General features: G+C 36.5%; 1 protein-coding gene across 2 annotated transcripts in view; it reads left to right on the plus strand.

Moving 5' to 3' along the window:
* CBL (Cbl proto-oncogene) overlaps positions 1 to 17,581 on the plus strand; it is a 91,667-nt gene that overhangs the window by 14,158 nt on the left and 59,928 nt on the right. For both annotated transcript variants that reach the window (XM_057552376.1, XM_057552377.1), the window contains exon 2: positions 7,170 to 7,417. In XM_057552376.1, coding sequence (XP_057408359.1) covers positions 7,170 to 7,417 — 248 coding nt within the window. The remainder of the gene's footprint in view (positions 1 to 7,169; positions 7,418 to 17,581) is intronic.

Below are 17,581 nucleotides of genomic sequence, written 5' to 3' on the forward strand. Positions count from 1 at the left end.
CTATTTATCTCTTGTAAAAATAAAATACAGTGTGTGTGTGTGTGTGTGTGTGTGAAAACAAAAACAAGAACAAAAAAAAAAACTGAGTTTGTCAGGAGAATGAAACAATAGACTCACTGAGCTACCCAGAGAAATTGTTGAAAATGTGTAAGAGAACTCCTTACTTTTTTTTTTTTTTTAAACTTTTTTGGGTATTTTTTTTTTTAATTTATTTATTTATGGCTGTGTTGGGTCTTCGTTTCTGTGCGAGGGCTTTCTCCAGTTGCGGCAAGCGGGGGCCACTCTTCATCACAGTGCGCGGGCCTCTCACTATCGCGGCCTCTCTTGTTGCAGAGCACAGGCTCCAGAAGCGCAGGCTCAGTAATTGTGGCTCACGGGCCCAGCCGCTACGCGGCATGTGGGATCCTCCCAGACCAGGGCTCGAACCCGTGTCCCCTGCATTGGTAGGCAGATTCTCAACCACTGCGCCACCAGGGAAGCCCGAACTCTTTACTTTTAAGAATTTATCATACAGAAATTGTCAGCTATTTATAATTGCAAAAAACATTGGAAAAATAGATAATTTTGTCAGAGATCTGAAGTGGTAAATAATGAAATAGTAATTCTAGAACTGAAAAACACAAGAACTGATTGTTAACTCAGTGGGTGGGTTTAATAGCATAAAGCTGAAGGAAAAATTAGTGAGGCAGAAGGTAAGTCAGAAAAAAAAAAATCCAGACTGAAGCATTGAGAGACAAAAGGATGGAGAATACAGAAAAGAGTATGAGAGGCATATGGAATATTGAGTAAAGGTCTTATGTACAAGTACTTGAAGTTCAGAAGGAGAGAGGAAAGAGAATGGGGCAAAAGCAATATTTGATGAGAAATTGGCTGAGAATTTTCCAAAACTGACAGAAATTATCAAGTTCCAAATTAAAGAAGCTCTATAAACACCAGGAAAAATCCAGAGTAAACTACACCTAGGCACATCGTAGTAAAACTGTTGAAAACCCGAGGCAAAGAGAAATCTTAAAAGCAACCACAGAATAAGACATTTTATCTTCAAAGGAGCAACAGTGAGACTAACAGCCTGACTTTTCAACAGTGACAGTGGCATCTAGAAGGCATTCCTCATTTTATTGCACTTCATTTTATTGCACTTAACAGATAATGCATTTTTTTATAAATTGAAGGTTTGTGGCAATCCTGTGTTGTCAGTTGATGATTAGCATTTTTTAGTAATAAAGCATTTTTAAATTAAGATATGTACATTGTTTTTTAATAATACTATGTCTTGCACACTTGATAGACTATAGTATAGTGTAAACATAACTTTTATATGCACTGGGGAACCAAAAATTTTGTGTGAGTTGCTTTATTGCAATTCTTGCTTTATTGCCATACTCCCTTTATTGCAGTGGTTTGGTACCGAAACTGCTGTATCTCCGAGGTATGCCTGTAGCTATAAAGTGATGACAGAAAATAACTGCCAATCCTTATCCAGGGAAAATAGCCTTTAAAAGTGGTTACAAAATAAAGATGTTTTCAGATAAACAAAAACTGAGGAGAATTTGTAGCCAGCAGCCCATTCCCTAAAGGAAATACTAAAGGATGTTCTTTAGGCTGAAGGAAAATGATTTCAGATGCAATGAAGAGCATTGGGAAGGGGGGTTGTGTGGGTAAATGTGAATGAATATTGGCCGTATAAAGTAATAACAGAAGTAATAGTAATAATAATGACTTGTGGACTTTATATGATATATGGAATTAAAATGTGTGATAGTAATAGCACATAACTTGAAAAGAGTAAATGGAGGGCTTCCCTGGTGGCGCAGTGGTTAAGAATCTGCCTGCCAATGCAGGGGACACGGGTTCGAGCCCTGGTCTGGGAAGATCCCACATGCCGCGGAGCGACTAAGCCCGTGAGCCACAACTACTGAGCCTGCGCGTCTGGAGCCTGTGCTCCGCAACGGGAGAGGCCGCGACGGTGAGAGGCCCGCGCACCGCGATGAAGAGTGGCCCCCGCTCGCCGCAACTGGAGAAAGCCCTCGCACAGAAATGAAGATCCAACAGAGCCAAAAATAAATATAAATAAATTAATTAAAAAAAAAAAAAAAAAAAGAGTAAATGGAGTTAGTGTCCCAAGTTCCTTGCGTTGTCTGGGAAGTAGTAAAAGTACTACTTTATATAAGATTTAATGAGTCAGAGATGCATTTTATAATTACTAAGGTATTCATTTAAGGAGTAGTAAAAGAATATATATTTGGCAAGCTGATGGGGGAGAAAATTGGGACAATAAAAAAATGCTTAAACCGGAAGAGGGCAAGAAAGGGGAGGTAAAGGAAGATGAAACAGGAGAGATACATAGGAAACAAATAGTAAATTATTATATTATTTATTATAGGATCAGTACTTATTAAGTGAACCATATGAAATTGCCAGTATTTGACCTACAATAATAGCAGTTTCATAGTTGAAGTGTAAACAGGTCAAATTGGTTAAAATCTAAGATTATCAGAATTAAAAGGAAACCAGCTATATTCTGCATGACAAAGTCATGCATTGAATTTAAGAATACAGAAAGTTTGAAGGTAGAAGAATGGAAAAAGATACACCATGCAAACACCAACCCAGGAAAGTTGGTTTAGCTATATTAGATACATTAAAGGGGACTTTAAGGCAAGAAGTGTTTCTAAAGAAGGATATTTCGTTGATGAAAGTGCAGTTTACCAAGAAGAAAATAAAAAGGATGTTGAAAAAAATAATACAGTATTACAATTGCATTGATTTTTTTTGAACAAATGGAAAAAAGGAAAAAGTTCAGTAGTTCTTATGATTTATCATTACTAAAATGTTAGTGTTGTCAAACTAATCAGTCTTTGCATTTATGATTAAAAAAAATTTTTTTTATTGGAGTATAGTTGATTTACAATGTTGTGTTAGTTTCAGGTGTGCAGCAAAGTGAATCAGTTATACGTATACATATATCCACTCTTTTTTAGATTCTTTTCCCATATAGGTCATTATAGAGTATTGAGTAGAGTTCCCTGTGCTATAGGTCCTTGTTAGTTATCTATTTTATATATAGTAGTGTGTATATGTCAATCCCAATCTCCCAATTTATCCCTCTCTCCCCTTTCCCCCACTGGTAACCATAAGTTTGTTTTCTGCATCTGTGACTCTATTTCTGTTTTGTAAATAAGTTCATTTGCACCATTTTTTTAGATTCCACATAAAAGTGATATCATATGATATTTGTCTTTCTCTGTCTGACTTACTTCACTCAGTATGACAATCTCTAGGTTCACCCATGTTGCTGCAAATGGCATCATTTTGTTCTTTTTTTATGGCTGAGTAATATTCCATTGTATATGTGTACCACATCTTCTTTATCCACTCTTCTGTCAATGGGCATTTAGGTTGCTTCCATGTCTTGGCTATTGTAAATAGTGCTGCCATGAACATTGGGGTGCATGTATCTTTTCAAATTATGTTTTTCTCCAGATATATGCCCAGGAGTGGGATTGCTGGATCATATGGTAGTTCTGTGTTTAGTTTTTTAAGGAACCTCCATACTGTTCTCCATAATGGTTGTACCAATTTACATTCCCACCAACAGTGTGGAAAGATTCCCTTTTCTCCACACCCTCTCCAGCATTTATTATTTGTAGATTTTTTGATGATGGCCATTCTGACCAGTGTGAGGTGATACCTCTTTGTAGTTTTGATTTGCATTTCTCTAATAGTGATGTTGAGCATCTTTTCATGTGCTTTTTGGCCTTTTATATGTCTTTGGAGAAATGTCTATTTAGATCTTCTGCTCATTTTTTGATTGGGTCATTTGTTTTTTTGATATTGAGCTGTATGAGCTGTTTGTATATTTTGGAGATTAATCCCTTGTCGGTCGCTTTGTTTGCAAATATTTTCTCCTCTTCTGTGGGTTGTCATTTTGTTTTGTTTATGGTTATGATTTGCTTTTGTGTCTTAAGAAATACTTCCTCTCTGAGATCATAAAGTTCAACAAATATTTTCCAAATTTTTTTCTAAAAGCTTTAAAGTTTTTTCTCCACACAAGATCTTTAATTCATCTGAAATTTACTTTTCATGTAACGTGTAAGGGATGTAATTTTTTTTCCCATATGGATAACCAGTTTTCCAGTAGTTTTTCTCTTGAACTGATTTGTGTGTGTGTGTGTGTGTGTGTGTGTGTGTGTGTTTTCTTTTTTTGGCCACACTGAACGGCATGAGGGATCTTAGTTCCTCTACCAGGGATCGAACCTGTGCCCTCTGCAATGAAACCACCTAGTCCTGACCACTGGTCCTCCAGGGAATTCCTCTTGAACTGATTTGTAATGCCACTTCTGATGCTGAATTTCCATACATGTGTGTCTCTGTTTGGGCTCTCTTCTTTTCCATTTGGCCATTTATCTGTCTTTGGTCAACATCACACTATTTTAATTATAAGATTTTAAAAAGTCTTGATAACTCATTGGGTAAATACCACCTACTTTGTGACTTTTCAAAATAGGCTTGGCTGGTTTTGGTCTCTTTTTCTTCCATGTGGGTTTTGGGATCAACTTGTTAAGTTCCATGAAAAAGCTTTTTGGAATTTTGATAGGAATTGCACTGCATTTATATACTAATTTGGGGGAGAACTGACATCTCCTTAAACATGATAGGGTTCTTCATTAATTTCTATTTTTATGTTCTTCAGTGAAGTTTTATAGTTTTCTTCATAAGAGTCTTACACATTTTTTGTTAGATATATGCCTAGGAGCCTTAAATTTTTATTTATGCCATTCAAAATGGCAACAATTAAAATTATATTTTAAAATTATTTATAAAATTTTCTTTTAAAATTATTTATTTATTTATTTATGGCTGTGTTGGGTCTTCGTTTCCTGTGCGAGGGCTTTCTCTAGTTGCGGCAAGCGGGGGCCACTCTTCATCGCGGTGCACGGGCCTCTCACTATCGTGGCCGCTCTTGTTGCGGAGCACAGGCTCCAGACGCGCAGGCTCAGCAATTGTGGCTCACAGGCCTAGTTGCTCCGCGGCATGTGGGATCTTCCCGGATCAGGGCTCGAACCCGTGTCCCCTGCATTGGCAGGCAGATTCTCAACCACTGCGCCACCAGGGAAGCCCCTATAAAATTTTTATGAATGCCGTTTTGGTATATCAATTTTGAATCCAGCAACCTATTAAACTGTTTTGTTTCTAACGTTTTGTCAATTCTCTTTCATTTTATTCATGGACAATTATATCAGCTACAAGTAAAGTAAAATTATTTTCTTTCTGTTACTTATATTTTTACCACCTATGTATGCATATTGCATCAATATAGTTTAGAGGGATATCTTTGTAATAGTAATGTAGTCATATACATGTAATTGTAATATATATATTTTGTTTCTGGTTTCTTTAGATCTACTTTGTTTGAGAGGAGCATCCATGTGGTAGTGTATTGTTGCTAATAAATATACTACAGTTTATCCACTCTACTGTTGATAGACATCTGGGTTGTTTGCAGTTGTTAGTTGTTACACATTTTTGTATGTGTATCCCAGTGTACCTTTCCAGGCGGAGATCTGCAGGTTCGTAGGGCATATAAGTCTTTAGCCTGACAATACAGTGCTGAACTATCTTCCAAGGTGGTTTTAGTAGTTTAGATTCCCACCAGCAGTATTTGAAGGTCCTTGCTCCTTGCCAGTGGTTGGCATTGCCAATTTGTTGTGTGTAGTGATAGTATCTAATTGAGAGCTTACAATTGTCATTTTAATGAAATTAAAATGATTAATGAGATTAAGCACCATTTCATGTTTATTGGTTGTTTGGATATCTTCTTTTGTCAAGTTTTTATTCAAGTCTTTTGTCCATTTTTGAGAATTCCCTGGTGGTCCAGTGGTTAGGACTCCATGCTTCCACTGCAGGGGGCATGGGTTTGATCTCTGGTCGGGGAACTAAGATCCCGTGCGCTGCGCGGTGTAGCCAAAAAAAGATCGTCCCTATCCTACTGATTTGTAGATGTTCTTTATATATTCTGGATATGTATGTCTGGATATATACATATTGTAAATATCTTCTCTGATTTTGTACATATGTTTTTACTCTTTTGTGGTATCTTAGAAGTTCTTTCAGAGTATAGTAGAATTTAATTAATATTTTCCTTTATTAATGTTTTTTATGGTCCTGTTTAAGAATTTTTTCTCCATCATGAAGTAATGAAAGATAGTTTTCTTATCTTCTAAAGCTTTATTTGCCTTTCACATTTAGGTCTAGAGCCCATCTAGGTTTTTTGTTTTGTTTTGTTTTTTGCATAGTGTAAGGTAAGGGTTTAGTTTGATTTTCTTTTTTTCCTATATGGATTGTTCCACTACTGTTTTTGGGAAAGATCACTCCTTTGTGATGTCAAGGGTCTATTTCTGTCCCACTAATTTATGTATCTTCCAGACACACAAAAATCCACATAAATGGAAAGTACTAAATAAGATGGTAAGAATAAATACAAATTATTAGTCATTACAACAAATATAAACTCACCAGTTTAAAAACAAAGATTGTTACATTGGATTAAAAAAGTCTAACTATATGTTCTTTAAAAGAGACCTACTTAAAACTAAGAACTGAGAAAAGTTGAAAGTAAAAGAAGGTAAAATGAATTAACCAGGCAAATTCTGAGAGTTCTGCATTTATATGGGAAGGAATGGTGTCTCAGTTCAACTCTTTGCTGGGTCCAAGGCCTCTGTGCTCCTGTCCCCTAGTGGTTGTTAAAGCTCTAGGCTCCTACGTTACCAGCTTTACCTCCCAGGGCAGCCACGTTCTTTATTTCTGCCCCTGGAAATTTTCTTTATTCTGCTGTGGCGTGAGCCATGCATTTCAGAGGAATTCGCCATGCTTCATCTAGCATTTTTTAGGCATGTATGTGGATGTCTTCCCCACCCCAACTGTTTAGTCTTCTATGTGTTGTCTGAACTGTTAGATATGGTTTTGAGAACCCACCCTCTAGGGAGACTACTAAAAATGTAAAGTGATTGCCTGTGGGTGTGTGTGTGGGTTATGGATCATTTCTTATATTCTTGTGCATTTTTCGTATTTCCGCAAAAGAGGACATATTTTATAACTTTCTAAACTTAAAAAAGGAAATTGCCCTTAAGATCCTCCAAGTAATAGCCCTTCTTTTCCATTTGTTGCAGGTGGTGCGGTTGTGTCAGAACCCAAAGCTGGCGCTAAAGAATAGCCCACCTTATATCTTAGACCTGCTGCCAGACACCTACCAGCATCTCCGCACTATCTTGTCAAGATATGAGGGGAAGATGGAGACCCTTGGAGAAAATGAGTATTTTAGGGTGTTCATGGAGAATTTGATGAAGAAAACTAAGCAGACCATAAGCCTCTTCAAGGAGGGGAAAGAAAGAATGTATGAGGAGAATTCTCAGCCTAGGTAATGGAGAATACTACACAAATATTTATTCAGGTCTGTGACTGCCCGAATAGGTAACACATAGAAATAGTTGAGTTGGTTTTAATTTTATGTCAATAAGAATAGAATGCAAAGTTGACATTTGACTTAAAGCTGTGTTTTGTATAAAAGGTTACCTTGGAGGGTATTGATCCATCCCTAGCTCTGATTATTTGTTTACCTCTGAAAAGTCAGTGACTTGCAGTCATGAAGATGAGTTGGAGGCAGTAGGTCTTTCAGAGGCCCTGAAGATCATGAAAGTTTGTGGATAGGTGAGAGTTTGAAAGAAAGAAGTTGGGGTTGGCAGTAAACAGTAAGAGGATTTTGCCCAAGCTGGTAGCATATTAGGTAGGTTATAAGTATGGGATCATAGGAAAAAAATTAGCCAGTAGTTTGGATAACTTTTTTTTTAATAAAGCCAAGTAAAATGACATTTCCTTATAAGTAAAGTAACTTTTCAAATAGGATAGAATAGAATACTTTTCAAATAGAATTGGCAAAATGCAGTTAATTCAATAAACATTTGAAGGACCAATAGGTATTCCTTTGTACTTATTAAATACTAAAAACTATACTGACTGTCCCATATGTTATTGGCTTGGTTGTCGTATATTATGCACTGGGAGAGAAACAGGTTGATTGTATGCATGGTATAGTTGTGTTTGGTTTTGTCTAATTGGAATTAAATATTAACTCATCTGGAACAAGTAATAAATGTAAATTCTATTATAATTTTTAGGGAATAACTTACTCTTGAGAAGTGACTTGAATTGGGAGGGACAGTAATTTCTGAGGGCATTCAGTTAGCATGCCGAGCAGTAACTTACTAAATGGTATCCTTGTAGCGTTTGACTCTGTTGGCTTAGATTCTGGGAACCTTCATCTCTCACTTAAAATTTTACCCACATCATTATTCGTGTTACCTTTACTGTGACAGATTACTCAGGTTTGGTCCAGAGTATTAGTATTTTCTTCTTAAAAAGGTTTCTGGTAACTGAATTCAATCTGTAGGGACCTTTGTAACATCTCATTTATGTGAAAATGAACTTTGTCCATTTTAATTATTTAAATTTCATGACTTCTGTCATTTTGTATTGCTGAATTAAAAAATAATTTTGGACTTTATTACGTACCAAAACTGAAAATTTTTATTCATTATCCACAGTGTACTAGGTTCTAATTCTAGGAGGTGAAAAGAAGAGTTAAGTATTCAATTCTGATGTCATGTGATAAATACTTTAATAGAGATGTGTACAAAATGCTGTACGAACACAGTTTTACCTAGTGGCATCGGGGAAGGTGGCACAGAGGAAGTGTTATTTGAGCTAGATTTTGAAGGGTAAGTAGGAATTTTCTAGGCAGAGAAGTGAAGAAAAGGCCTTTAACACAGTGGCATGAAAATGCAGGCTCTGTTTGTTTAAGGAACGTGAGCAGTCTGGTTTGGCTAGAATTAGGGGAGATAGATAAGCTGGAAATATGGGTTGGAGTCAGATTGTAAAGAGCTGTTTTTTGACCTCAAGACTTTCTCCTATAGATAACAGGCTGCCATAGAACAGGTTTTTTTTTTTTTTTTTTTTAAATAGTGGAATAAAAATTGTAGATTTTTCAGTCTTCTTAGAGCACACTGAACATTGTTTGACTTTGTTTTTTTTTTTTTTTTTTTTTAATGACTGACAGTTCGTCACTGAGAGGCAGAATAGTCTACTGGTTAAGAAGAGGAGGGACTCTGAAGCCAACTGCCTTAGTTTGAATCTTAACTTTTCCACTTAACTTAGCTGTGTGATTCTTCGGTTTCTTCATCTGTAAAATGAGATAATAGTATTACTTTCCTTGTAGGATTGTTGGGAGTTTAATAAGTAACTAAATGTTCGGTACTTACAACAGTGATTGGCACATTGAAAGTGATAAGTGGGTTAGCTCTTATTATGTTAATCACCTTCATTATTTTCATTATTATAAGTATAGATTGTTGTATCAGGCTGTTTATCATTGGTACTGCCAGAACCTAATGAAATGCGTAGACCAATTTGCCCTTACTAAATGGCTTCACACAGTGCTTGTAAGTTCTTTTACCTTTTTTTTTTTTTTTTTTTTTTTTTTTTTTTTTTTATTTTTATTTTTGGCTGTGTTGGGTCTTCGTTTCTGTGCGAGGGCTTCCTCTAGTTGTGGCAAGCGGGGTCCACTCTTCATCGCGGTGCGCGGGCCTCTCTGTCGCGGCCCCTCTTGTTGCGGAGCACAGGCTCCAGACGCGCAGGCTCAGTAGTTGTGGCTCACGGGCCCAGTTGCTCCGCGGCATGTGGGATCCTCCCAGACCAGGGCTCGAACCCGTGTCCCCTGCGTTGGCAGGCAGACTCCCAACCACTGTGCCACCAGGGAAGCCCCTCTTTTACCTTTTTAACAAAACCTTACTGTCAGTATGTCTGTCCGTATCAATTTCATTTCCCCTAATATGAAGCTTTTAATCCACTATATGCTTTGACCATACAACCAGGTTTGTACAAATTATACATAAAGTGAGAATAAATAAATTTGAGGTGAGAATACATTTTTTTTTTCCAGTAAAGGAAAATATATGGCTTTACTGTACCATCTTTGTGATCTGTATTTTGGTTCTTTGGAGGCTTTTTTTGTATTCAGTTTAAAAAATTGAGATATAATTCATATACTATAAAATTTACCTTGTAAAGTGTATAATTCAGTGGTTTTTAGTGTGTTCACAAAGTTGTGCAACCATCACTACTATATAATTCTAGAACATTTCTGTCACCCCAAAAAGAAACCCCATGTTCATTAGCAGTCACTCCCCTTTCCCCACTCCTGCTTCCCTGCAGCCTTTGGTGATCACTAATATTTACTTTCCATCTCTGCGGATTTGCCTGTTCTAGACATTTCATTTAAGTGGAATCATATAACATGTGGCCTTTTTTGTCTGGCTTCTTTCACTTAGCATGTTTTCACGTTCATCCATGTTGTAGCATAGAATAGTACTTCTTTCTTTTTTATGGCTAAATAATATTTTATTGTATTGACATTTTGATTATGGACATTTGGGTTGTTTCCACTTTTGACTATTATTAATAATGCTACTATGAACATTTATGTACAATTTTTTGTGAAGCTCTATGTTTTTAGTTCTATTGGGTATATACCTAGGAGTGGAATTACTGAGTCATATGGTAATTCTATGTTTAACATTTTGAGGAACCACCAAACTGTTTCCACTGCAGCTGCACCATTTTACATTCCCCGAGCAATGTATGGGGGTTGCAACTTCTCACCAATACTTATTATTATTATTATTATTTTGGTTATAGCCATCTTACTGGGTATGAAGTAGATATCTCTTTGTGGTTTTGATTTTCATTTCCCTAATGAGTAACATAATGAGCAGTTTTTTTACATGTTTATTGTCCATTTGTATATGTTCTTTGGAGAAATGTCTGTTTGAATCCTCTGCTCATTTTTTGAACTGGGTTACTTGTCTTTTTTTTAAAATAAATTTATTTATTTTATTTTTGGCTGCTTTGGGTCTTTGTTGCTGTACGCGGGCTTGCTCTAGTTGTGAGTGGGGGCTACTCTTTGTTGCGGTGCGCGGGCTTCTCATTGCAGTGGCTTCTCTTGCCACGGAGCACGGGCTCTAGGTGCGCGGGCTTTAGTAGTTGTGGCTCGTGAGCTGTAGAGCACAGTCTCAGTAGTTGTGGCACACAGGCTTAGTTGCTCTGCAGCATGTAGGATCTTCCCGGACCAGGGCCCGAACCCGTGTCCCCTGCATTGGCAGGAAGATTCTTAACCACTGCGCCACCAGGGGAGTCCTTATTTGTCTTTTTATTGTTGAGTTGTAAGAGTTCTTTACATATTCTGGGTACTAGATTCTTATCAGACATGATTCATAAAACTTTATTCCCATTCTGTGGGTTGTCTTTTCACTTTCTTGATAGTATCATTTGAAGCACAAAAGTTTTTAATTTTGATGAAGTCCCGTATTTTTTCTTTGGGTACTTGTGCTTTTGATTTCATAGGTAAGAAACCATTGCCTAATCCAAGGTCATGAAGATTACACTTCTGATCATTTTGAGTTAGTTTTTGTTTATGGTGTAAGGTAGGGTCCAACTTCATTCTTTTGACTGTGATCATCCAGTTTTCCCAGCACCATTTGTTGAAAAGACTGTCCTTTCCTCATTGAATGGAGTTGGCATCCATGTTGAAAATTAATTGATCGTACGTGTAAAGGTATATTTCTGGGCTCTCTATTTTATTCCACTGGTCTATATGTCTGTCCTTATGCCAGTACAACACCATCTTGATTACTGTAGGTTTGTAGTAAAGCTTTGAAATCAGAAAGTGTGAGTCTTCCAATTTTGTCCTTTTTCTAAATTGTTTTGGCTTTTTGAGGTCCCTTGAGATTCTTAATGAATTTTAGGATTAGCCTGAAAATTTCTACCAAAAGGGCAGCTGGAATTCTAATAGGAATTGCAATCCACCTCTAGATCAATGTGGGGAGTACTGCCATCTTAACAATACTAAATCTCCCCAATCTATGACATGGAATATCTTTCCATTTATTTGGTTCTTTTTAAAATTCTTTCAGCAGCATTTTATTGTTTTCAGTGTATAAGTCTTTCGCCTCTTTGGTTAAATTTATTCCTGAATATTTTATTCTTTCTGATGCTATTATAAATGGAATTGTTTTCTTAATTTCATTTTTGGATTGTTCATTGCTGGTGTGTGGGAAGAATACAGTTGAGTTTTGTGAAATTTTGTATTTGACCTTGTATCCTGCAACTTTGCAGAACTCATCTATTGGTTCTAGTAGTAGTCGTTTTTTTAGTGGATTCCCTAGAATATTATGTAAATAAGATCATGTTTGCATGATCTTGCATGATCTCTATTTGTATGCAAATGATGATAGTTTTACTTCTTCCTTTCCTTTGTGGATGCTTTTTTTCTTGCCTAATCGCTCTGGCTAGAACCTCATATGTTGAATAGAACCTATGTTGAAAAGAAGTAGTGAGAGCAGACATCCTTGTCTTGTTCCTGATGTTAGGAGGAAAGCTTTCAGTCTTTCACCATTGAGTATGATGTTAACTGTGGGATTTTCATAGATGCCCTTTATCAGGTTGAGAAAGTTTCTATTTCTTTTTTACTCAATGTTTTTGTTTTTGTTTTTTATCACAAAAGAATGTTATAGGCCTTTTATGCTTTGTTCCTGCTTTTTCTTCTTGGGAGAGGAAAATTTGTAGACTTGTAATATTCTAGAAAAAGTGAATATCTTGAGTTGCACTAAGGGCAAGAATGCAAGCAAGCCTCAGGAATAACTGAAACCACGGTTGAAAATGCTACCAGGACACTATCTGCATTCGCTTAATGCAGATTAATGTCTGAATTGTGGGGAAATCTGGCCTCTGCTACACCCAAGATTTACATCTTACGGGTTTCTTACGGTAACAGAGCATCTACCTCTTGGTTCCAGTTTTGACTTAGGCTTGGTATAGATCAATTGATTATCTCTGGACCAATCAACTCTGGAAAGAAAAGCTAAATGCTGTGATTAGTCCAGCGTGGGCAAGGTGTCATCTCTAAACAAACCTGCTATGGCTTGGGGGACATATCTGTTCCCCCAAAGCCATGTACGTGAGGGAATTTGTTGCCAGACTGGATGTTGAGGAGCTAATCCCTTAAATATTCTCTAGAAGAGTGTACATAAGTGTATCTATCAGTATATAATATAGTTGCTTCCTGTTTTTGTTTTAGAGAGGATATTAGGTAAATTAACTACTCTAAAGATATTTGCCCTCATTCTTCTTAGACTTTATAAAAAATTAATTCAGCAAAACCATAAGCTGCTTTCTTGCCTTTTATCTTTAACTCTCGTTTTTGCGCCTGTTTTCGTTAGAGCGCAGGATGTTATAGTAGAAGCTGAATGGGGTTATACAGTGCAGTTAATTTTAAATTGTCATTGTCTTATTGTATCCATTTTGGAAGTAAGATTAAACTTTTCTGTTGTAACTATGTTGTCTTTTTAGAGGTAGTTATAAACTGAAATTGTCAAAATTTGGTTTTGTTGTATTTAGCCAGGAATAATTCAGAAATAACTAAAAGCTTATGTGCTAACCATTCATTAAAGAAAAAATAGTAATGAGTATTTTCTCTGTGGTAGGCACTGCTCTAAGAACAGTGATAGAGCAGTAAACAGCTCTCATGATGCTTATAACCTTATGTTTTCTCGTTTTCTATTAGTTTCCAAGCTATAACCACTAAACTAATATTCTTTTGGTTTCCAGATTATCCTCCAGTGGAAGAGTAGTGATTCACAAGCTAACAGTAGTATTCATACTGCTATAGTTTTTCCCTAGCACCCTGAAAATAGGTTTCAACAAGTGTGCCAAATCCTATTGGTAGATAATGGTGGCTTAGAACTTTTTGTTGAGGAGTTTGGGCTTGGTGAGAAAAGATTCCCACTTACATTAGGAATGCCTTTCTTACAACTGGGAAGGGGGCAGCACCATGCTCCTGTATCTTTTTGGTTCAGGAGTGAGATGATGATGGCTTGAAACAAAGTGGTGGTAGTAGAGATGGAAGGAAATGGACAGAACTTGCTGTGTTTTAAAGCTAGCATAACATGATTTGCTAATGGATTGGATAGGTTTCTGGTTTGAGCCAGTGTATAGATGGTGTAATGGGAAGCCATGGAAAGGTATAAAACAGGGGAAAGTCATGATCTGATTTTTCTTCTACAGTGATAGTATTGGCTGTTGTGTGGGAAATGGATTAGGCTTGTGGAAGTAGCAATGATGGAAGTAGAGGGACAGGTTAAAAGGTTACTGCTGTATACCAGATAAGAGATGAGATAGTATAGACTAAGGATGAAAAAGTTGAAAGGAAGAAAAATGGACCAATAAGAGGTGGACTGGAGCTAGACTCAATAAGAATTGGTGGTGGATTGGACAAGAGAAGGGTGAGAAAAGATGACAGGGAAGAATCAAGGATGTAGGTTTGTGGTCATTAACTCTGCCAGTTGGTGGTGGCAGTTACTAAAATGGGGAATTCAGAGTACAAATGTGGGGAGAAGTACATTGAGAGAGGGGAATTAAGAGTTCCATTTTGGACAACTTTAAGTTTGAGATATTCTCATGAGCCATCTAAGGTGATATGTCAAGCAGGCAATTGGTTGGCTATATTAGAGTTTGGAGTTCAGAAGGAGAGATCTGGAATAGAGATAGAAATTTGGTGATGTTCAAGAATAGTATTTAAAGCCATGAGAGTGGGCAAAATCATCTGGCAGGGGAGAGAAGTCAGCAAAGGAGATTTAAAAGGAGGCACAACAAAGGAAGAAAGGAGAGAATAGATTAAAGTAGTAGGCAAGGAATAAAAAAACAAAAACAAAAAATTCTCTCTAAAAGGGAAACCCTCCTGTACTGTTGGTGGAAATGTAAGTTGGTGCAGCCACTATGGAAAACAGTATGGAGGTTCCTCAAAAAACTAAAAATAGAGTTGCCATATGATAATAGCAATCCGACTCCTGGGCATATATCTGGACAAAACTGTAATTCAAAAAGATACACGCACCCCTATGTTCATAGCAGCACTATTCACAAAAGCCAAGACATAGAAGCAACCCAAATGTCCACTGACATATGAATGGATAAAGAAGATGTGGTGTGTGTGTGTGTGTGTATATATATACAATTGAATAGTACTCAGCCATAAAAAAAGAATGAAATAATGCCATTTGCAGCAACATGGATGGACCTAGAGATAATCATACTAAGTGAAGTAAGTCAGAGAAAGACAAATATCATATGATATCACTGATATGCGGAATCTAAGAAAAATGATACAAATGAACTTATTTACAAAACAGAAACAGACTCACAGACTTAAAGAACATACCTGTGGTTGCCAAAGGGAAGGGGGGTGGAGGAGGGATGGAGTGGGAATTTGAGGTTAGCAGATGCAAACTAGTATATGTAGAATGGATAAACAACAAGGTCCTACTGTATAACACAGGGAACTATATTCAATATCCTGTGATAAACCATAATGGAAAAGAATATAAAAAAGAATGTATGTATATGTATAACTGAATCTCTGCTGTACAGCAGAAATTAACACAACATTGTACATCAACTACACTTCAATTTAAAAAAAAGGAAAGAAAAATAAATAAGTATCCTCCCTTCCCCCTCTCCAAATTCTGTCTAAATAGAAAATTAGCAAAGGAAATAAATAATCCATGAAAGAAGAAGCGTAAAAGACCAAATATGAATATTAAAGAACAGTCCAATTTGTTAGTCATAAAATAATTTTCTTTTGACCTGCAAAATTGGCAAAAAAAGGGAAAAATCAAATACAACAAAAGGAAAAATCTACTTATAATTAGTGTTTAAAAGGAGGGTATAGGAATGTGAGTACTCTCATACCTGGTTGTGGTAGAATGAAACTGGTTTAGCCTTTCTGTCTGGAGGGTGATTTATATAGAAAGATTTAGAATTTTGCTCAATAGTTCCACTTTTAGAAATTTATCAGAAAGAACAGAAAAGGGATTTGGGTTAAAATACAATTACAAAGCCATTCATTTAGATGCTGTATATGAAAGGCAAAACCTAGAAACAACCTAAATGTCCAACATAAGATGAATTACATAAACAAGAGAAGATATGGTGTACAATGTAGACACAAAATTTTTTGTCAATAAAGATTAATGATAGGCAAACAATGTATTAAAGAAATAGATGAAGGTGTCAAAAGGTACAAATTTCCAGTTATAAGATGAGTAAGTCCTGGGGATATAATGTACAGCATGATGACTATAATATTCCTATAAAGGAGAAGAAAAGAGACCACAGAATTGTATGTATAACTAATAAGATCTCATTTTTATAAAAAGTATTTAAGAAATATAGAAAAAACCTGGAAGGAATGATACCAAAATATCAACAGTACTTATTTCTAGGTACTGGAATTAGAGGTAATTTAAATTTTCTTTGTTTATGTATTTTCTAAATTTTCTATAATTAATATATAATCAACCAAATTATTATTATTATTATTATTTTTTTTTTAATGAGGATCTTGAATCAGATGCGTATGTTTGATTGATTGATTGATTGATTGATTTTGGCTGTGTTGGGTCTTCGTTTCTGTGCGAGGGCTTTCTCCAGTTGTGGCAAGCGGGGGCCACTCTTCATCGCGATGCGCGGGCCTCTCTCGGTGCGGAGCACAGGCTCCAGACGCGCAGGCTCAGCAGTTGTGGCTCACGGGCCCAGCCGCTCCGCGGCATGTGGGATCTTCCCAGGCCAGGGCTCGAACCCGTGTCCCCTGCATTAGCAGGCAGATTCTCAACCACTGCGCCACCAGGGAAGCCCCAAATTATTTTTTAAATGAAGAAAAAGATGTGATACCTCTTAGGTGACAGCTTGGATTCACAAGGACAATCCTGGAAAACTTCCCATTTCTTGTAGTAACATGGTTGGTAGATTCAATTAAGTTCAGTGAACCTAGTCAGACAAAGTCCTAAGTTCCCAGCTTAAGAGGCTAGAAAACTGGGCTAAAATGGAGAAGGTGAAGTTTCATGACAGTGAAGAAGTCACATTTAGTTCTCAAAACCATCCTGTACAACTCTAATATGACAGTGCTTGCAAACCAGTCAATCATAAGTTACTATGGTTTGTTAATATGTGATAATAAGATCTTAAGAAATTCTAATGTAGGTGTTGGCTGAAATTCTAATGTAGGGGTTGGCTGAATGAGTGCCTAAAGTACTGTTTGTTTGCTTTAAACCAAATATCTACTTTGCTGTGTAGAGCTTTTGTTAATTAATACAGTTTTTTCCTCAAACTTTTTGGTTTCAGGACCCTTTTACACTCTGTAAATCATTGAGGACCTCAAAGAACTTTCATGTATGTGGGTTATATCTATCAATATTTACTATATTCAATATTAAAACTGAGAAATTGAAAAATATTTAAATATTTAAAATAACTATTAACATTTAATAATAACAGTAACAAGTCCATTACATGTTGACATAAAAACATTTTTTTAAAAGTGAAGACATTTTAATGGAAAAAATTTTTTTTCAATTCTTTTTTTTTTTCCTTTTGGCCACGCCGCACAGCTTGCAGGATCTTAGTTCCCCGAGGAGGG

The sequence above is a fragment of the Balaenoptera acutorostrata genome, chromosome 9, assembly GCF_949987535.1.
Source record: "Balaenoptera acutorostrata chromosome 9, mBalAcu1.1, whole genome shotgun sequence".
In the NCBI taxonomy this organism is placed as follows: Eukaryota; Metazoa; Chordata; class Mammalia; order Artiodactyla; family Balaenopteridae; genus Balaenoptera; species Balaenoptera acutorostrata.